This window comes from Aphelocoma coerulescens, chromosome 20 (assembly GCF_041296385.1).
Source record: "Aphelocoma coerulescens isolate FSJ_1873_10779 chromosome 20, UR_Acoe_1.0, whole genome shotgun sequence".
In the NCBI taxonomy this organism is placed as follows: domain Eukaryota; kingdom Metazoa; phylum Chordata; class Aves; order Passeriformes; family Corvidae; genus Aphelocoma; species Aphelocoma coerulescens.
In genome coordinates this window covers 13,995,175-14,016,415 of record NC_091033.1, presented here as the reverse complement: position 1 = coordinate 14,016,415, position 21,241 = coordinate 13,995,175, and the positions used below count along the sequence as shown (strand labels likewise).

Here is a 21,241-nt window from a genome sequence, read left to right as displayed (position 1 = left end):
CTAACTAAAGAACCTTTGGTCTGTGCTCTCTGTGCACAGAACCAGCAGCAAGTTTTGGTTGTGCACCCCAAGCCTGCAGGTTTGCAGAACCCAGAGCAAAAATCCCGCTTAACTGCAGGGGCTTTTCACCTCTGTTCTCCCTGACTAGTTAAAAACATAATTCTGCAGAATTTACAGAATTCTCCCTTGGTTTCCAGGTATAATCGTCACTGAAATAAAGAGAGAATATCAGCTATTCCCTCCACAGGCAGGGTTTGTATGTGCTGATTTATGCCTTTAAGTCATATCAATCACCAGACCATAGGGATGTAAATAACAAACTTTGTTTGAAAATTGAGGCAGCAACTGATTTTTTTTTTTCAAAGGATAAGTATTAGTTTATTTAAAGATAAGGATGTCAAAATATACAGTATTGTATCATTAAGATCAGTGTGGATTAAAATGTCAGGCCCATGGCTCCCTGTACAGGCTAGGATTGAACAAACAGAAATCTTAATTTTCTGTAAAATTTATTAACTACAGTTATTACAGGAGTTTTGTGAAGCAGAGAGCTGCCTGGGCAGCTTCGATTTTGGTTTTTATTAGGATTAATTACAAGTACGGATATAAACAAGTATCAGGATAAACAACTAAGTTTCCTATGATCTAAGGAACATTAATTCCAGGCTGGCAGGCACAGCCCGGCGTTAGGGGACGTGGGTGCCCTCTTGTGTCCTATTAGAACCTTAAATCGCTTTTAATTTGTTATCCCGCTTCACCCGGCCAAGAGAGGAGCTGCCTCAATCACGTCAAGCCTTTGCATTTTAGCGTTTTAATTTACATTAATAACCAATAGGAAGTAGGACTTTTTCACCACTGATTCCATCAGGCTGAAGGGTTCAGCTCTAATTTCAGCTCTGTTGAAACCCCACTAGAAGTGGCTCGGCTGTTTTTACATTGAAGCATAACATTTATCCAAGGGATTGGTGCTTTTCCTGGCTGCTTTCAAGCTCTCTAAAGTGGAGGATTTGCTGCTCGTGCCTCGCTCCCCTCCTTTGTCACGTGCTCTGTTTTTCTGCCATTTATTTCATTCTCTGCCACCCTCCTACCTGACTTACTCTCCCCTCTACACACTTCAAACCATCCACATTTCTCTAAACACATTTCTTGGGGAACTTTAGAGCTGCTTTCCAACAGGTAAGGAACAAACCCTGCCAACGATACACCTGCAATGATACCCCAGTGTTTGCTTTGTCCTTGGGCATTTGCTGACAGCCATGGGAAGGAAAAGGAGTCAATTCCACTGCCAGGAGCTCCCAGAGAGCTGCTGAGCCTCCCTTCAGCAGCCACAGGCGGGCACTACTTGGGTTTCCCAGCGGGGAGGATGGACACGGGATCTGTCTGCACTTCTGCGTCTGACATCCTTTTGGAACCCTGTGGAACAAGAGAGACACCTTCAGAAACATTTCCAACTATTTCAGAAAGGTCAAATCTGGAATTGCGTCCTAGACTTCTGCTACCAGAGATTTTACACTGATTTAATCTCCCTGCTTCTCTTAATTTGCTCTTTGTTTAATATGCACGAATATATGAGCACCACCTATATCATGAGAACCTCTGCCTGTGACTCTGCCTAAATGTGGGGGTTATTTTAATATAATTTTCTCAATTGGCATGGAAACAATTGTTTTCAGGAACTGGGCTCACATACCAGAGCCAAGCTGTTGTGTGCCTGTAGTGTTGTAGTTTTGGCATAACTTTCTCTAAAATTTCCCCACCCTAAACGCTTCAGTGCAACCCTGCTCAGAGTCCTTGAAGCATGATTAATGGTGTACTACAGCCAGCCCTGCTCTGCTCTAGGTTAAAGGAACATTAAATACTTTTATGCATGACAGGTATTCGACAATGTTCGAGTGATAAAGCTTCTTTTACACTGCAAATATAATTCTGGGTTTGGAACCCGTCCAAGACACTAATCCAGTTTAGATGAAGGAAATGTATAGCTCTAGCTATACCAGCTACGTTTTTCACTAACTGACAAAAACTTGGCTCTGGTTTAAGGTGCTTGACCTAATTTTGCTGGCCTTGAAGCTGCAAAAACTTCAGCAAAACGGACCCACAAACACTGTTTGAGGTCACTGTTATCACAGCAGGCTGTCAGTGCTCTTCATAGCCTAAATCTTGCCATGCTAAGCAGAAAATGCAGCACGACAAAGCTAAAGGTGAATCTGTGTGCTCTCCCGAGGATAGGAACCAGGCAGAATCATCTGTGAATTGTCCTTTCCTGGAAACCTGAGCCACCGCTTCAGGATGATTCTGTGTCAGACATGGAGAGTGAAAGGTCTCCACTTTGTCATCCCCTTCAGGGAAGTAAAAACAGCGGGGGTTTTTTATACTGATTAGGCTCCACCTCACTGATCTTCTTTTAATGTTTCACCTTGGAGGATCTAAGTATGAAAAAGAGCAGCCAAAAATCACAATGGACTGAAAAATCCCATCTTAAACTGACTGCAACCTTGTGCAGCTCAGCTGGCTGCAGTGGCTTTGCTTCTGCTTCCCCTGATGTTGTTTGGAGGATGCTCTAGAGCAGAATAAAAGGGTTTGGCCATTTACAGGTAGCAGCAAATCCATCATTTATCCATCAAACAAAACTAAGCGAGCTACTCATTCCAAATGCTTCCAGAAAGCCTAAAAACCTACACATCAGGTAAAGACTTCCCACATCACAGGAGTAATGGGCTCTGTCAGCTACAGCCCCTGTCAGAGCATGATGAAGTCACCTCTAAACTGATCTAGGAAATAAGGTGATACATTTTCCCTTTCTTCCTGTACATGGGTGGAGGGAGGAGACAGGAGGGGAGGCTCCTTGGAGATAATCCCCATTCTGCCTCTGTTAGCGCTCGTTTTGCAGAGGTGTCGCGCTGTTTGCTCACTGCAGTCTCCTGCTGCACCCATGCTCAAGGTGGTTGCTGATTACAGCAGGAAGCTCTGAGGGAGACCGGCTCATGATTCTTGCTGAACTGGAATTTCCGAGCCCGGTGTGTGAAAGAAAGAACTTTGTTCTGCCTTTTGAACGGACAATGCCAGCTCTGCCCTGGGATTCGGGAGCTCAGGTACCACCAGCTCACGGCTTTGTGACAGCGAGGCTGGAACATGCTGGTTTGGGCAGAGCATTTTAAAGTGCACACACAGCAAAATCTTGGGACTGGAGTATTTTTTTCCCCAGGTTTTGCTCAGGAGAAGCCTGGGTCAGTGCAGCACATACTCTGATCAGAATAAATCTGAATACTTCTCACATGCTGAGCACTCCCAGCTCCTGACAACTGGACTATGAGTTATTCCAGCTCAGGAAACAATGTTTTTCATCTTTTTTTTCCCAATCTAATCTTTCGAAGACTCCCTAAATACATTTGCTACAGCTTATAAATTAATCTCTTTTACCATAGGAACAACCACTGGACTTTATCTGTGCTCGAACCCTGCAGTCGGGCAGTGATGCTGTTTGCTCACATAAGTGGCTCCAGTTGTAGCCAAAATTCCAGCATTTTTAGCCCAACTGGGAGCAGAGGCTGGAGCTGCAGTGTTCTCATCTGCATTCCTGCACTGACACCCTCTTGCTCTGTGCCCTTTCCCAGGGGAGTCAGGATCCAGGAGAGGGTGGTGGTGGTAAAATATAGAACAGGAGTTGTTGAGTGAGCACAGGCTGGGTGAGCTGCTGGATCCCGTCTTAAATAGCTCCTGCTCCCATTTTATCCACAAAAAGCTGAAATTTTTCTGCTGAGCTGTTCCCAGACAATCGAGCTGTTATCTTGAAATGGCAGTGCTGGCATTGGTTGGTGTGTGTGATCTGATACTTTTAGATTAATGATTACACCTTCCTGGGGCTCCGGCTGATCACCTAGGAGATGAGCAGATTATTTTTTAGCATTGCAGAAGGAGTTTCATAGCTCTTGGTAATCTTGGGGGTATTCAAAGAGAGGTAATAATTTTCCATGAGGGATTTCCCATACACAGACCTCATTGTTGTGTGGTTTGCTGCCACTTTAAAAGGACAATAAACTGACCAAATCAGCTTTACTCCTGTCAAAACCTTCTTTTTTTTGAGAGCCATCTTCTGTTAATGGAGAGGGAAGCTGCAGGAGCACTTTTGGCCTCTGTAATTGCAGCAGAAGATAAGGGGATGTACAGCCACACTGAGGCAAGCAAAAAAAATCTTACAGAACCTCTCTACTTCCTCTACATTCATTCTGTGTTTTATTTCTCAAATGGTCTTTTCACCTCTCACAATCTCCTCCCTTGATCTAAAAGCTTCTTCTTGCCCTTTCAGTCTGAGACACCTTTCCTCTCGCTGTCTTTCATGAATTTTGAAGGTGTTTCCTCATGAGCCTGCACTGCTTTGGATCTCCCTTTCTGGAAGAATTCTAAATTTGTGTCTTTTGTTAAACTCCACAGAGGAATTTTGGATACATCTTGGATGGATGACACCACACAACAGGAAGTGTCACTGTCAGCAGAAAACCCCTTTCTCACACAGTGAGAATTGCGCCAAGGGAAGGCTCCCAGTGTTTCATTTAGAGAAATCTCCAGCCCACAGAAACAAATCTCTGTTGTGTCCATAAATATCACATTCCACACGTGCACCAGTGTTGGGCACAAGGGAAACTCGCACAGAATTTGGAGGCAAAAGGGGTGAAATAAAGAAAAATGCACATGAGGATGGGTTTAATGACTTCAGTTAGCTCACAGAGCTCTGTAAAACGATATCCTGACTTTTCCACATTGTGTCATGTAAAAAGATTTCTCCTCGTGGCTTCACTGAGAGCCAAGGTAAGTGGAAGCCAATTAAAGTAGTTCAGGTGAGCTCCAGCACTTCCTTGCTCTATTGAAACCCCAGAAAATCCCACTGATTCACAGTGAACCAGGATTTTACCCCAGAACTACAGGGTCGTGGCTGAGCTGGTGCTAATTTATCCTGTAGAAAGTTATTTTTATCTTTTTTTTCCTAATTCCCCTTGGAATATGTCATTACTTCGGTGATGCAAATCTTCCTCTGTAGGATCCACAGTAATTCTGTGAAATCTATGCAAATCAAACACGTCTTAGGATGTGGAAAAACATCTGCCTGTGAGTCACCCTGCTCTGCACGGCAGCTTTACAGCCCAGTGTCCTACAGATTTTTAACTCTGTCACCATTTCAATCCCTGACTTTTCTACTTGAAGGGTTGCCCAGCTCTGTTTCTATCCCAATAACCTTAGAAATGAGGAAGGAAAAAATAGCTCCCTGAGTTTCTCAGGGTAGCCAGATTCACCAGGAATCACCACAGATAACGCTCACATTTCTTTGTGTCTTGAAAGCTGTGATGAAGCTTGGTTTTCACACAAGGTTTCCAAAAGGTGCTAAAAATGACCCCACAGTGGATTCATTGCTGCTGTGGCAGAGTGAGGGAAAAGGAGCATCCTTACAAATGATTTAGGCCCCTGAACATGAACAAGTGGAAAAAATTAATTTCCATCTCTTTAGTGCACTGTGGAATCCCCAAATCACCATTGGGTCAGCAGCGCCAAACCTTACGGAAATTCAGATTTTTTTGTGTGCTGAATTCTTTCATCTCTACATTTCAGGTTTCAGTGAAGGGGGCATGACAAGTTTAGCCTAAGATCTAGCAAAAAGCAAGAATTAAGAATTAAAAATGCAATGTGTACTTTTGGTGTGCTTTAGTTGGCTAACATGAGGTGCTTATCTTGTGGCCCCTGTGCTGCTTCCCACACACCCAGTGCCTTCCCTTGATTCTTACCTTGCAAGGATTTGGTTCTGCAGGGATTTGGTTCTGCAGGGATGTCCCAGCTGCACCCCCATGGGGGCAGGCAGGCTCCTCTGCCAAACCAACCCCACCGCTACTTTTCCTTAATTAACCCTGTAATTTGTAGGTGGCTCAGCACTATGGGAACATTGAGTCATCCCCACAGCCAGGGCCCCAAACCCAGGGCTGTGGGAACAATCACAGCTCTCCCTGGGCAAACCATCCCTGCCTGAATCAGCACCCTGAGGCCTGAATTTTCCTACCTTTCCCAAAATCTCGCTGTTCTTTGGCCCAAGTCCTGCTGGTGAAGTTGCTGCACAAGTCCCCCCTGACCAGAGCCTGCAGGCTGGGCGCTTAAATCAGCTGGAAAATGGCTAAAAAATGAAGATAAATTAACGTACAAGGCCTTTAAAAAACCCTCCAAGGGACTGCCTCTTCTCTGTCTTCTTGTAGGAGGGCTCCTTGGCGGCGTCTCCGCCGTTCTGGATGGAGTCGGAGTCGGCTGCCGGCTGCTCCCGAGGCTCCGGCTGCTCCCTGCCCTTCTGCTTGCCCAGCTCCACCGTGGACTTCTTGTCTTTGGAGCCCTCTTTGCTCCTTTGGCCCCCAGGGTCACTCTCAGATGGGGCAAGAGGCCTCTCTGTGGCGTTTAAAGTCTGCAGTGGTTTCAAACAGGGGTTATTTTTAGTGGGGAATAGAAAGAGTTTGGAAGGAGATCCATAAATATGTTAGAAAAAAAAGTTTTTAGAAATGAAAGGCCACCTGGCAGGGAGCAATCCTGCTGTCCAGCAGGTTTTCATTTACAGAGGTTAGGATGAACTCCTGCAGTGTTGGCTCAGGGAAGGACTCCCAGGGAGCTGATGGAATTACATGAGCAAAGACTGCAAGATCAAACCATCCCTGCGTGGAACAACTTCATTTATGTGTGTGCTGAAGCAGCTTGAGGAAGCAGGGAGCATGCACAGAGAATCACTGCCCACTGAAACACCCTCAGGGTTTGCACCCCAAGCAGGGAAAGAACCCAAAAAGTGCAAGGAAAAGATTTGAGAGAGGAAAAAAACCCAAAAGACCCCATAAAGCAAAGGATAAAAACAAATTCCCTGTGAAACTGCAACACCCCATCCAAAAATGAACAACACAGGGTTTGGCTATGGAAGGCCAGAACATCATAGAAAATGTCATGTACAAGTGCAAAAGAAGAGAAAGAAAATCTGCCAAAAAACCCACAATCACAAAGCACCTATCTAGAGTACAAGGGAAGATCCTGGAACCTGGAGAAGTTCAGGATACATTTGAAGTTCACAGAAGAAAAAGTCATATCTGGCAAACAAAGGATCAGACAATGAGATTGTCACTGTTTGGAAAGTAGTAAATGAGGATGTTTTTGCCAGGAAATCTGTTTGCAAATGGGACTTTATTTTTTCTTATGCAAAAAAAAACCCCATATGGCTTTATTTATTACCATCATTAAAAAAGCACAAGATTGCCATGTTGAAAAGCTGGAAATCTCACATCTGTCCTCAGGACATGGCCCAAGCTTAGTGCTTGTGCATTAAAATAACGTGTGTTTTTCCAGCTTTGGGAATTTTACCATTAGTCTTGAAATATTTGGTGTTCTTCTAAAGGCCTGGGGTTATGTGTTTACACGACAGGCTTAGCTTTCGTTCCAAGCAAAAACATTTTTAGATATCATGATTTCAGAGAAAACCCTGAAAGTAGAAACTCTAGAGAGACAGAATGCAGGAGAGCACAAAGCCATGGAGATGGGGGGGATCAGTAGATTCATAGTTCATCAAAGCAGATTCAGTAGGGTCACAGGAGAGAAGAGGTGTGGTCTGGGGCTGCACAGACACCACACACAGCCCACCTGTGTCCTGGTCACCTCACCTGGGAAATTACACCTGCTTTGGAGTGCTCAAGGGATGCAGGAGCTCTCCCAGCACAAGGATGAGCACACAGCAAGTTTAATGTTGTCTGTGGCTCAGTTAACTCTGGAAGCACTGAGCTGCTGCCCCAGCAGTTGGTTCCCAAGACCCTTCTCACTCTAATTTGCCTCAGTTCACCTTTGAAATGATTCTTTGGTGCAGTTGCAAACGTTCACCTGCGCCTCAGCAACAACCACAGCTCCCCAAAAGCAGCTCTGGGGCTGAGCCCAGCACTGAGCTCGGAGACAGCTGAGTTCAAAGGGGCCAGAAGAGGCTGGAACTCTCAGAAACATTCTGTGAAATCTGTGGCTTTGCTCTGTGGGTGTCAAATGAGAGCCTTGCTCCCCACACGTGCCTGAGACAGCGCTGCAGCCAAGGCAGAGTGGTCCCCATTGCTGAGAGCAGGTTGGGCCTTTGATATCAGGCAGACAAAACACTTAAAAAAAAATATTCATAATACATTTTCCAGGCAAAAAGCCCCTCCATCAGATAATCTCTTTGAGGTGTTTCATATTAACCTTGAAAGGCAGGAAATTGGCATATTTGATATTGATGGGAGCAGCTCAGGAAATGTGAAGTGAGGCCTATGAATAATGAAAGATGTTAATGCTCTTTATTCCAAAGGGGAGCTGCTCCTGGCAGATTGCTCTGCCTCCCTCAACATTAGCAGGGACACTGAAATAAAAACAGAAAAGATGGGCAGTATTTCCCCCGTTATCTTACAGGAGACCTTGATCCAAGGCTGATTTTTAAGCCCAGAATTTCTGCAGGTTTTGGAGCAGTGCTGAAATTTCTGGAGGGCACAGAGTGGCAGGGATGGAAAGAGGAGAAGAATCACAGCATTCCAGAGACACTATGGCATAATTTAAGGAAATCCTTTCAAAGAAATCCCCTAAAAAGGAAGAAGTCAGCAGCAGATCCAGTTTTCCTTGGGCTCCTCTGTGTAATAAAACTGTTCTAATTTACACCGGGGCAAGGGAGAGAAGGAGGAAGAACAAGAAACTGATTTACAAAAATGGAAGGAAATTGGCTGCTCATTAAAATAATAAAATAGATCCAGGACTGTAACTTTTGGTGTCTTACCCAGACCACTTCACAAAACTCCTATATAAAAGAAGGATTCAATGTCACAAGACAAGACCTTCTATATTTAGGATGCTTTTAGAGACATAATTCATAAAAATTAACCTGTGTGTCATCAGACATTGTGAAAATAGGAAGAGAGAGAAATAATTTTACAGTTAGTAAAAAAAGGAAATTCTGAAATGTCAGTTTTGAATGCAACTTCAGTTTTTCTCTTAAAGGAAACTGTCTATACCCAGAACCTTGTTTTATCTCTCAGTACTGAATGCAATTCTTCTGCATATCTTGACTTGCAGCAGATGAGGGTTTGACTCTCAAATTAACAGCATTTGTATTTCTAATCAAAATATGATTTTTCTGAAGCATTTTTAAAGCCTTGAAGTATAGAATGTAAATATCACACCCAAAGGTTGGGTTCACCTTTTATGAACATAGAATGGAAGAAAAAAAACAGAAAAAGAAACAAATATTTTGATGGCTTTTGTTACATTGCAGTGAACAGTTTTCATTCTCACTTTCATTTCTCTTTTGTAGAGCTTCCACCTAAATGATTCTTTCCTCAGAAGGCAAGTAAATCAACAAAGTCAAAATAATTCTGTGTGTATTTAGTTCCACTGCCTGAGCCGAGGCACTCGCAGAAAGTCAAATAGCAGCAAGAGAGGGAAGAAGACTGAACACAAATCCACTAATTATTTTAAGAAAAGGAGCATAATGTTGACTCTTTAAAATCTTGTTTAATATTACAAATAGATAAAAGAAGCAGATAAGTGATGAGTAAATATATGAAGCTCAGTGAGGGTAGCACTTTTCTCTCAGGCACTTTTACATTTCAAGAGGCAGAGCTGAGTGGAAGGAGGTAAGAACCCAGCACCAGAGGATGAAAAAGTCCAGGCCAAAAATAAAAAGTCCACTTACATGGGGTCTGGGGCTGGGGCCTTTTGCCTCTTCTGAGCTGGGTGTGCCTCCACCACCCTTGACTGACTGAAATAACAAAGGGCCCTCTTTGAGGCATTCAGTCTGGATGAAAGCTCACAGGAATCAAGGTTTGAGTTTAAGCCACTCTTTACAACAAAACCAGGCACTGCAGCAACTCCACTTTGGAAATATTCCCGTCTCCAGGGTGGATTTTGCTGGTTCTTTTCTGTGGGATTGTCTCTTGCCAGCCAGGTTTCCCACTAAGGCCTGAGCAGGAATCACTTCAGCCACTAAACAAGAACCTGCTGTCAGCTCTGCCACTGGAATTTTCCAGGAAAGAGCTTTTCCTTGCTCTTCAGAGCCAAATCTGTCCTACAAGACCTACTGGGACTTCTCTATTTATCCACCCTACTAAGCTCATGTGATGGGAATGTAAAGCCCACTCATCTCTGGAGGGATGTTTTTATATTTTGTCCTCAGCATCTATTTAATCCTGATTTTTGCTTTCCAGTTTATTCCTGCAGTCCTTAAACCTCTAAATAATGATCCTCCTTGGTTCCCACTCTTCCCAGCCTGGACAATTCAAGCAGAGCCTGAGGCTGCGGCACTGGAAGGTCACGCAGAGCAAACCTTGACTGTGAAATATCTTTTTAAGGTAAAATCCCCTGTTTCCACCTAGATTTAAAAATGAGAAACACCTGTTTAACCAAAGTGAGTAAATAGTACAAGCTTTGTGAGAATTAGGTTAAGCTTAAGTTACAATCAGCACTACAAAAGAGACAACAGGAATGAGCGTTTGTAATTAAAAATGTGTTGGAATGTTCAGTGTGTTCTCCTGGACACCACAGAAGCCACAGAGCTCAGCAGCAAAGCATAAAATAAACTCCAGGATTTCAGAGAGCCCAAATTTAAATGTCATTTTTCATTGCAGAAGTTCAATGAAAACAATGAAAGGATGTGACTTTTGTTCTAAAGATAGCTCAGGCGGAATTGTGGTTTGCTGCAGCTCGTACATTTGTAACTCGAAGCACAACAGCATCGCCCTGATCCCACAAACGGTGTCAGTGCTACTCAGACCCTGATTTGCCTATCAAACCACAGCAAATCAATACATGGCAGCAGCAGGAGAGAAAATTAAACAACCCCAGGACGATTCATGGCTTTTGTGGGGAAATTCTGTCTCTGGAAGGTGCCTCTGCTGAGCCTGGTGCAGGTTTGTACTCATGGCACTTTATCTGTGCAGGAGGCTGCAGAGGTGGAGGGGAGGAAGCACAGTGTGGTCTGTGCTGGAGAGAAACCCGGTCCAGAGTGCCTGAAGATGCATTGTGATAAGATCTACTTTGCATTTCTGTTTCAGCAAGTCCTCAAATGCCTTCAGAAAAAAGAGTTTCTGCTCTAACAGCAATCAGTGTTACCTTTTCCCCTATAAACACTGCAAACCAAGAAAAAATACCCTGCTTCAGCCAGCCTCTCTAATCCACCTCTTCTCTTCTCTTTTTTTTTTGGTTAAAAATAACAGAGAAAAGACCTTGAGGTCTAGACAAAGCTCCCTCTTGCTGCCAGTGAGATGAGTACAAAACAATCCCAAGGATTTCTCTCCAGAGCACTGCTGACCTCTTCTCCTTGCCTCTGGTCACTTGGGATTGCTGCTGGCCAAGGCTTCCCAAAAAGTTTTCTGCAGCAATCAGGGTGGATTGGGATGTTTTTCAATGGAGGAGGGTGGGGACAGCCAATACCTTGCTGCATTTTCATGAATAGTTACAACAAAATAAAATTTGTTATTCTCGATTCTAGATGCTGTTTATTGCCCACGAGTTTGATTATGTGGGGAAGTAGGGCAGCACAGAGACTGCAGATCATTTGGGAATGATCTTCCTCTGGGAAGCAGGATTAGATTATACTTTATGCCTTTTTCCCATCTGATGGACCTTTGCAGCAGTGACTGCCTCCTTTCCTTTCCTTTCTCGTGCCAGTTTACCTGACCTACATCCACTGCCAAAAAAAAGTCGTCCCGCTAAGAATACAACTCCCTGAAGGCAGCACAGGGCAGGTCACAGCACAGGGAGGTCTGACAGCGCCGTGGCCAGCTGGACACGGATTCGGAGGCGGGTTTGGAGATGGGTTTGGAGATGGGATCCTCCAGGAGCATCCACCGTTTGAGCAGCGGAGCATCCTCGGTGCGGCCACCCCGGGAGCTCCCTGGGCCACCTCGGCGGGGGAAGGGCCACCGGAGCCCTCGGGACGTTCCGGGAGGAGCCGCGAGAGGGAGATGCAGGACGGGGAATGCGCGGAGGGATGCGGGGAGCAGTTCCAGCCGCGCATCCCCCAGCACCGCTCGTCCCTGAGCGTCCCTGCGCCCTCCCAGACAAAGGCAAAGTGTTTTCCAAGCCTCGCCCCCCAGCCCGGCAGCGATCGCTTCCCTCTGAGCTCCCGAAGGGAAAAGCTGCTCTTACCAGCTTAAAAAACTTCCTCAGGTTTGCCTTGGGGGTTTTGCTCTCCGCCCCTCGCGGTTTCACCTCGGCGGCTTCTGCGCTCTTGCTCTCGTCCCTGTCGGGAGCCACCGCCTCGAGAGCCACCTCTGCCTTCTCATTGCTGACAGCCTCTGCTTCTTCCGAGGAGTTCTGGAGTTGGGAAAGAGAGTGGAAAACACATTCAGCCTCAATCCGTGAGGAGTTGGCTGTTTTTTTTTTTTAATTTTACAATCAAACGGGGCACAAAAGCATCCTCAGCTTCATTGGTCTCTTCATGTTGCTTCAGGAATTTGATTAATCCTCATTGAAAAAAAAGTAAATAAGTGTTAAAATCTCACCAGTTAATATAAATTAAAGGAATAACCTTTCTTGAGTTGCTGGTTCCCAAATATAAGACTTTAGCTTTGACTATGATTTTAAAAGAATTGAAATGAAATTACGTACAGCAATACATGTCCTGAGAAGATGACACTAAAGTAAAACCAGCAAATATGAGAAAGATCATACCCAGGAATTTGCACACAAAAGCAGAATTAAGATTAATTAAAACATACCATGGGCACTATTAATTGCTAAAACCTGACCTTGGGCACTGCCAGGGATCCAGGGGCAGCCACAGCTGCTCTGGGCACCCTGTGCCAGGGCCTGCCCACCCTCCCAGGGAACAATTCCTGCCCAATATCCCATCTAAACCTCCTCTGTATCAGTTTGAAGCCATTCCCCCTTGTCTGTCACTGATTTATTCTTGTTTGTCACCACATTCTTTTATTTGGACTCTGCAACTTTTATTTTGAACAATGACATTTCCTGTTCCCCTTTTACTTTACAGCAGTTTTTCTGTTGTCATCTCCCTTTCGGAGCAAATAAAATCCCAATTTCTGTCGTTCTTCATATGGAAGCCATCCAATGTATTTACTCAATATTCTACCTTTTAGTTCTGTCATATTTTGAAGTTGCAGGGAACCCCACGTTCAGGAAGGGAGCTCACCATGGACTCCTACAGCAGCAGGAGAGATTTTGCTTTGTTCCTGACTCCCCTTTTGTTGAAGAAACAACATTTTGGGGGTGGGGCAGCGGGGAAAAGAATGACGAGGGAATAAATATTCCTTATCCCCTGCTGCCTGAGATGGCTGTAGCACATCCCACTTCCCCGTGGAATTGTAGATTTAATTTATATTTATAACCCAATTTGAGATAATCAATCTATAATAATTTTACTGTGGATCTCTGCCTATTCACGCATCCATATCATCAATTCCCCATCTATTTGCAGGAAGGAAAGGATTCAGTGCAGGAGTGGAAACAGCAGCTCAGTAAAGCAGAGCTCAGCTCCTGGGAGCTCATCACTCCAAGGGGGCAGGTTGGGATCATGTTGCTGCATCCCGAAGGAGTTTTGTCTCTGCAGCTCTGGCTCTGCACTGGAATTGGTGGCACAACCAACAAAGGCACCCTGGGAACAAATGCCAACCTCCAAAATCCCTGTCCAGTTAAATGAGGGTTAGTCAGCCACTCAGACACTGAGTTGTTTAAGGCATAGGGGGTTTTTTGCACATTTCTTCAGGAAATTCTTCTCCAGGAGAAGGGAATGGCTTCACACTGAAAGAAGGGAAATTTAGGTTGGATGTACAGAGGAAAGTCCTCCCTGTGAGGAAGGAAGGGAGGGGAGGGTGGGCAGGCCCTGGCACAGGGTACCCAGAGCAGCTGTGGCTGCCCCTGGATCCCTGGCAGTGCCCAAGGCCAGGTTGGACATTGGGGCTGGGAGCAGCCTGGGACAGTGGAAGGTGTCCCTGCCATGGCAGGGGTGGCACTGGATGGGCTTTAAGATCCCTGCAACCCAAACCCTTCTGTGAGTCCACGTTTTTGCTTCACCCAGCAATTAACCAATTTGCTGTTTGCACATCAGTAAAAAGAGCACAATTTTCCTGCAATTGCATGGCCAGAGTTGCTTAAAATTCAAGTTCTTTAAGAAAACTCATCTGCTTTTAAAGACAGTTCCCAGAGCAGTCTAAATAATGCTGCCTTGATCACCTTCCACCCGGCCTGGCCTGCTTTGATCAGATAAATGTGGAGCATCATGTTTCTCTGCCCTGATCAGATATCTACGAGCCCTTGAAAGCAGGTTTCCAACACAAATATTGGAAATTGCCCACTGTAATTCCCTATTAGTATTCCTTCTGAAAAAAGAAGAAAAATGCAGGCACAGCAAATATTTGAGTAACAGTTCTGAAAATTCTTGTGAAGACTGATCAGGAAATGGGGCAAATACAAAGTGGCTCCCAGCTGAGAAGCTGAATAAGGAATTTTTCATTTTCCCTTTCCATATTTATTCATCTGCAGTCAGAGCAGCAGCATTAACTGCCACGTGTTGACAGGCACTTCATTAGCTGCACTTTGAAGTGAAAGCTCATCAGAAGATGGATATTTAAGAGACTGCCTGGAAAGAGAAGCTGGAGCTGAATCCTGGATCTATTGAGTGTTCTGGTTGCTGTTTGTTAGTTCAAAAGCAAAACTACTCCTGACTCTGAATTCTCCACCTCTTGGAGCTTGGATTCTCTGTCCTAGGAAAGGACAGTGCGTTAAATGTGCCAGAAAAAGATAAATTCACTGCAGGAAACCCCCACAGGATCTTCAAACCAAGCTGTGTTTGAGGCCAACCTGTTGTCTTTTTGTTTCTTGTACATCTCTCCTCATTTTATTTAGTTTCAAGCTGACTGGGTCACCAGGGTCTTTCACCAAAGGAAATATAATATCATTCTCTTCCAAGAAAACTCACTAAAGCAACATCCTTTTACAGGTAAAGGATTCAATGCTCAAACAGGCAGAGGATTTTTTTAAAAAAAATTTCTTAGGACCAAATTCAGTTCTCTACTGCAAAAATTCCATCCAGAAAAGTTGCAAAAACATTTGGTCTCAGCATGATCCCAGACCCAAGAAGTTCTAACTGAGCAGAAAGGAGCTCGTTTGACAAAGTTCAGATTTCACAGACTACTGTAATTCAGTGCATTTATGTAAATACTTTAACCAGCCCTTAATATTTTTGGCAGCAACAAAATCTGCTTGGAGTGGTAGAGAATTCCCTACAAAAGTTTCTATCCCCTGACACAAAGAGATGAGGGTGATGTAGGAGAAATTAAACCCAGCATTGTCAACTGACACAGGTGAAAGGCAATTTTGGTGCAAGGTTTATACCTGGAGGTGTTTGAGATCCCAGAACTGAAGATTTTTACAGGGCTAAAGGTGCTCAGAGCAGGTATCAAACCCTATTTTAGCTGAAATATGAGATTTGGGGAGCTGGCGTGGGCAGAGCCTACATTACACAGTAGTGAAAATATCTATAATTAATTTGGGTCAATATTTCAAAATCAGATTTTGAAATTTTACCAAAAGCCTATGAGATGAATATTTTAAACCAACCATCATCACTGATTTCTCCCCCACAGGAGTGATTCTCACTAATTTTCTGCAAGAAAATTTTCCCTTCCTCCACATTTTCTCTTTTTGTTAAAAGACCTTGTTACTCCATTATGAAATTACTGAATTCAGACCAGATTTATTGCTCTGTTTTACACCAAAATGACACACCAGAGCCTGCCAGCAGGCCTCTTCTTTCCCTTATTTCATCCTGATGTTCAGCACACATCCTGCTTCCCAGCTCTGTTTTCCAATAAGCCAGACTACCAGAGGAGGAGGTTTCTGTAGCAATAACAACTACAGAAAAAACCTCCCTCTCCCTCTTCTTCCCAACTTTCCTCTCATTCCAAGCACCTGCTTCACTCAGATCCCCTGGAAATTAAGTCCTGAGTGTCAACTGCTTCAAGCCTTGATTGTTTTTGAGAATGTTTACTCTGTAACTATCTAAACACCTTCATTTTTTAAACAAAAATAAAATATCCAGACTCTATCTCCAGTGGGAAACCACAGCTAAAGAAGGACCAGCAGCCACTCAGGAGCATCTGGGTGTTTGGAAGCAGCAAATTTCTGGGTTTGAGCTTGAGCAGAAGCCCAGAAAAGCAGTTATTCAACATACAGTGATTCAGTAAAGTTTAATACAGCTCTTCTATGAAATGAAATGAATAATGAATAAACTTCAGTTTATGAACCATAAGGATCTGGAAACTGGAGCTGTGTTTTGAGATTTAGTCCTAAATTAAGTTAAAATCATTATTTAACCTGAGGAATAATGTGTCTTCCCAAGCAACTGAGACCCCAAACTTAAAGCCTGATCTGCTCTGCCACAGAACTTTTCCTGTTGAGTGAGAATAGACCCAGCTGATCCCAGCTCTTCAGACATCTAAAGCAAAGAAACGAAACGGGGTTTTAGAGCTTTATCTCTGTTAGTGATAAATTTTGGTAGACAATGCTGCGATCTCTGGGGGATATTTAACAGAAGCATTGAATTGAGAGAGAACAACGTTCCTGATTCCATAAAAACAAAAAAAATTCCACAGATAAAATTCGTGCCCCTCACGTTTAGCACGTGGGAGCCGCTGCCCGTGGTGGGTTTGGCTGCTTTGCTGGGCTGTGCTTGGAATCAGCTCCAATCCCTGCCTGGAGCTGCCCAGCTCCCAGATCCAGTACCTTTTTCCAGAAGAGCTTGCTCAGGGGCAGAGGAGTGGCCGAGCCCTTGTCCTTGGTCCCCTCCCGGGGGGCTTCGCTGGTCACTCCCTGCGGAGGGGCCGCGGCCTCCGGTGCTTTCGGGTTCTGCTTTGCCGGCGGCTCTTGGGAGGGAGGGACATTCCTGTCTGGTTTTACACAGCTAACAGCAGCAGGCTGCTCAGGGCTCTGGGAAAAAGAAGGACATGGATATCGTGAGGAACAAATCCAGCACGTTCAGGCATCAGCTGGTGCAGGTGAGCACCACCTCTCCCCGCTCAGCTGCATCCCTGCCCTTCCAGGTGCAGGGACACCTTGAACAGGGAAGCAAAAGACACAGCAGGCTCATCCCCCCCAGAACACAGATAAAGAAATTAAAACACTCAGAGACTGAACATGCCAGCAAGAATTCCCCTTTTCCTGCATTACAGATAATTCAAACTCTCCTACTCACTTTGGTGTTGGTTGTCTGTGGAGTTTCTTTCGCAGCCTGGAGGGAAACAAAACACAAAGATGGGTCTGTCTGAGGCAACAGCAGCACTTGCAGTTACACAGGCCAGGAATTGTCTGTGCCACCGATTATTTGATTTCTAGTGAAATCAAGTCCTGGCTCCTGCAGCCATGGAAACTGATCCCTGGAAGAGGGGAGGCTGCTGGAGGGAATGCCAGGTGCCATCCTGTACCTGCACCAGCCTGGTGCTGCATTCTTTGTGCTTGCAGTCCTCAATTGTTCTTTAAAAATATGTATATTTGTACATGCATTCCCGTATTCCATATACTCCAATTCAGCTCAGGTAAATAATTTCAGAGAATTTTAAAGTATTAACAGATTTTTCTGTGTGTGCAGCTTCCAGTGCTCTCAGACACACCAGAGCCGGGTGTTTTCCATGGGAATCCCACACCATCATCAGGGATGTGCTCCCGTCACCTTCCAGCAGGAGGTTGTGATTTCTGGGATACAGAACACAGGCAGCACACGAAAACCTGGAAACCAAGGCACGGGACAGCTTTGTAAGTCAGGGCAGGAGCTGCAGCTCTGCAGGTGCTGGAGGTTGGTTTAACCCATCCTCTCGTATTTCTGGGCATGAGGTGGGATTCCCTTCTGTAAAAACATCATTCTCAGCGATGGGGCTCCCGATTCCAGCAAAACACACAAACCCAGGAGGATCCAGTTAAACTCCTCCTTGGCCAGGGATATACTCCAGCACCTCCTACCCCTCACCCAGCAGAGTTCACACCGAAGAAGAATTACCTGAGCTGTACAAAAAACCCATCCAGCCGCAGCCTGAGCCAGGTTCCAGCAGCCTGCCACAGCTCCTGGCAGAACAGGGGAGGGATTTTGCAGGGGAGTTATTTTGCAGGAGCCAAGAACTTTTTTTTTTGTGGTCAGCTCTGACAAACAACATCCAGAAGAGGAGGTGAGAACAAGTGTGAGAATGCCACGGGCTGGCTTCAGAGTTAGTGCTGCAAGTGAGGGATTAACCCTTCTCTTCAGAGGAAAAATTCCATCAATCCACACAGTCACACTGCAAAATTAGGATGTAATGCAAGGCAAATACATATGGATGGGAAGAGCATAAAAAGCTGCTTTAAAGTTAGTATTTTGTACCACAGGAGCCTGAGAAATGGTGTTTCTGTTAACTCACAGCCAATCTAAACTGGATTGAGGTAGAGAAGTGCATTTTGAACAATTTGCAGAGAAAGCACTGTCAGAGGAGACAGTGAAGTGTTTAAACATAAATATATACGTTAAAATGTTCATTTCAAATAAAGGAATTGGTTATCTATTCATCCAGTTCACACATCATGGAAAGCATTGCAAATTTAAAGGTATAAATGATATTTTTCATGGTTTTTTACTAGAAGTGGTAACTCCAGGGCCTGCCTGTCACATCCCTGCTCTGAGTTGAATTCCCACTTTTAACCAGCCTCACAAGCAAATTGTTGGCACCATTTTAATCCATCTCCTTGATTCCTAATAGGTCATAAATGATATCTCAGTTCCTGCTTCGGTATTTTGTATGTGGAAAGAAAACTGTGAAAATAAATGTAGAAACAAGAAAAAGCTATTTTAAAGGTGATATCTTATAAGAAAGATTTTGCTGGGGTAAAAATTTACTGCTCTTGCATTCCTTCAAGATAACTGCTGTCATTCCAGACAAAAAGCTCTTTAAATTTTCATTAAATGTTCCAGGAAATTTTCTCACTACAACTTATTGCAAGATTAATTGTTGGAATTGCGTGTTAAAAAATGCCATCCAGGTTTGGCTTTTACCAGGAAGCCCTAACTCATTATGAACAGGTAATTAATATTTTAATTTTATTTGAAAATGAAGCTGAGATCTCAAATTTAAGCTTTTGGCAAGAACTGCACACTTTATTCCATTTGGAATATTATGTAATCTGCATATCAGTAATATGCAGATTACATTTTTTTTCTCAAAAATGAGACAGTGGAAAGAACATTTTTGGTTTTAAAATTTATTAAAGCATGGCTTGTGCCCTTGATTATAAAGCCCCCTACTCACCACAAATTCCACGTGGGTGTCTGGAGGGAGCATTAAATATTAATTACGTTCCTCCCCCGCTGAAAGGGTCTCTGCTTCTACATTCTCTGGGCTAAAAAGCTGCAGTTCTCTGCATCCCTGCCATGGATTATCTTCAGAGAGTGCAGAAATCCCCAAATATAGAGCTTGAGACCAAAAGTTTTCAGTGATTTTTGGTTTTTGATATAAAAGCTCACATCCTCTGAAACAGCCATTTGCTTGACTGGGCATTTTAAGCACTTTATCCATCAAAACCTGATTTTTTTCCCCCTCCAAACTAAACTAAGATTATAATCAATTCCTTTTCTAGCTCTCAGTGAGAAATCCCTACTTCTGCAGGAAATCCCATGTTCCAATCTCCTCTGTGCTGTATCAGATGCCTCCAAATGCCAATTTTAGCCAAGGGATGGTGCACATTAATGACATAAAACCTGAAGTGCAGCTGGGCTGAGCTCAAACCTCTCTGACAGTTGCAGGCTCTGTTCACCTCTACAAAATTCATCGTCCGTCAGCAGCTCTGATTTTGTTTTGTTTTAGTGGCCGGGGGGTTTAGTCCGTGTTAGTAACCAGGCAGGAATTGTCACAGCAATTGCTCCAGAACCCCGAGCTCACAGAGGGCCCAACGAGAGGAACTCTGCAGGTGAGGATGGTTTCCATCCCCCCCGGCACAGAAATGCTCCCACAGGGATTTCCAGAGCTCTGCACATCTGGCCAGATGCTGGGAGAGAACTCCTCTCTCTCTCTCTGTCTGCCAGGAGCCCTCTGTGGTTTCTCAGGGTTCTGCTCCTCCTGGAGCTTCATACCGACCTTGTGCCTAAAGAGTTTGCTAAAGGTGCTGTGCCCCAGCTTGGGGCTCTCTGCCTTCTTTTTCTTGGCTCCTTTGGAGGGGGATTCTGCCGCTGCCTTCGGGGCAGGCTGCCCCCCATGGCCCTTCTCCGCCTTGGAGCCCTTGTGCACAACAGCAGGGGGAGGTGAGGATTTATTGCAGATATTTGCTTCATCAAAGACATTATTCCGTTGCTCACACACGTGGGATTAAAGGGAAATATTCCCTCTTAGCCCTGGACAAATCATGTTTTATTTTTCCTGGGTGGTTACTCAGCTCTCCTCAGAGTTTCTTTCTCATGAGCAGCAAAATAAAAGCCAAGGTGATCCACCTGATTCCAGATTAAACCACAACTTTCCCTCTAAAATCTCCACTAAACTGAAACCTAAATACCACCAACTTCTGTATTTGTAATTAATGAAGAAGCAATTTAGGATTTATAATTTTAAAATAGGCAAATATATAAATCTTTGGAGGAACCTTCAGTCTTTTTATGGCAGCCTAATAGGGACTTTAAAATGTTTCATATAATGCATTATTTAGGAAAAGGGCAGTGTGAATATTCATGCTATACACCGCCTAAAATATTTCAAGTTTGCATTAATATCCATGACATTAATTAACTGTTCATGGTCTCAGGATTTAAAGCAGTAAGATGCCTTTGCTTACGTGGCACAAAGGAGGATGTAGGATTATTCCTTACTACTTGTCACATCAAAATCGACCCTTTTCCCTGCAAAATTCCCATAATTCCTGAATGCAGAGTGACACGGGACCAGCTGAGGGTCTGCCACAGCGGGGTCAGGTTGGGGATTTGGGGCAGATCTTGTCCAAACACCCTCTTGGTTTGTAGGAACTGCCCGAGGAGGGCTCATTACCCGGTGTGGACAGGACGAAGGGACAGTCACCAAGGGTGTGCCCGCCTGCTGGCAGCACTGGTGGCCCAGCAGCTGATTACAGCCGGAGCCAGCGCTGATAACAGCCCGATCCTACAAAAAGAGAAGGTTCTTCCCCCCCCGAGGGTGCTGGGCCACTGCCCAGGCTCCCCAGGGATTGTTCACTGCTCCAAACCTTCCAGAGCTCCAGGAGCGTTTGGACACCGCTC

General features: G+C 44.6%; 1 protein-coding gene across 3 annotated transcripts in view; it reads right to left on the bottom strand.

Annotated features, from left to right (window-relative positions):
- Positions 1–397: 397 nt before the first annotated feature.
- BCAS1 (brain enriched myelin associated protein 1) overlaps positions 398–21,241 on the bottom strand; it is a 36,186-nt gene continuing 15,342 nt past the window's right edge. The window contains exons 7-13 of one of the 3 annotated variants that reach the window (XM_069034056.1): positions 20,118–20,258; positions 17,219–17,254; positions 16,750–16,953; positions 12,154–12,321; positions 9,701–9,766; positions 6,182–6,433; positions 398–1,413 (exon numbers count right to left, since the gene is read on the bottom strand). In XM_069034056.1, the coding sequence (XP_068890157.1) occupies positions 1,339–1,413; positions 6,182–6,433; positions 9,701–9,766; positions 12,154–12,321; positions 16,750–16,953; positions 17,219–17,254; positions 20,118–20,258 (942 nt within the window). In that variant the 3' untranslated portion in view covers positions 398–1,338. The remainder of the gene's footprint in view (positions 1,414–6,181; positions 6,434–9,700; positions 9,767–12,153; positions 12,322–16,749; positions 16,954–17,218; positions 17,255–20,117; positions 20,259–21,241) is intronic. The other 2 variants (XM_069034057.1, XM_069034058.1) reach the window with 2 other exon arrangements.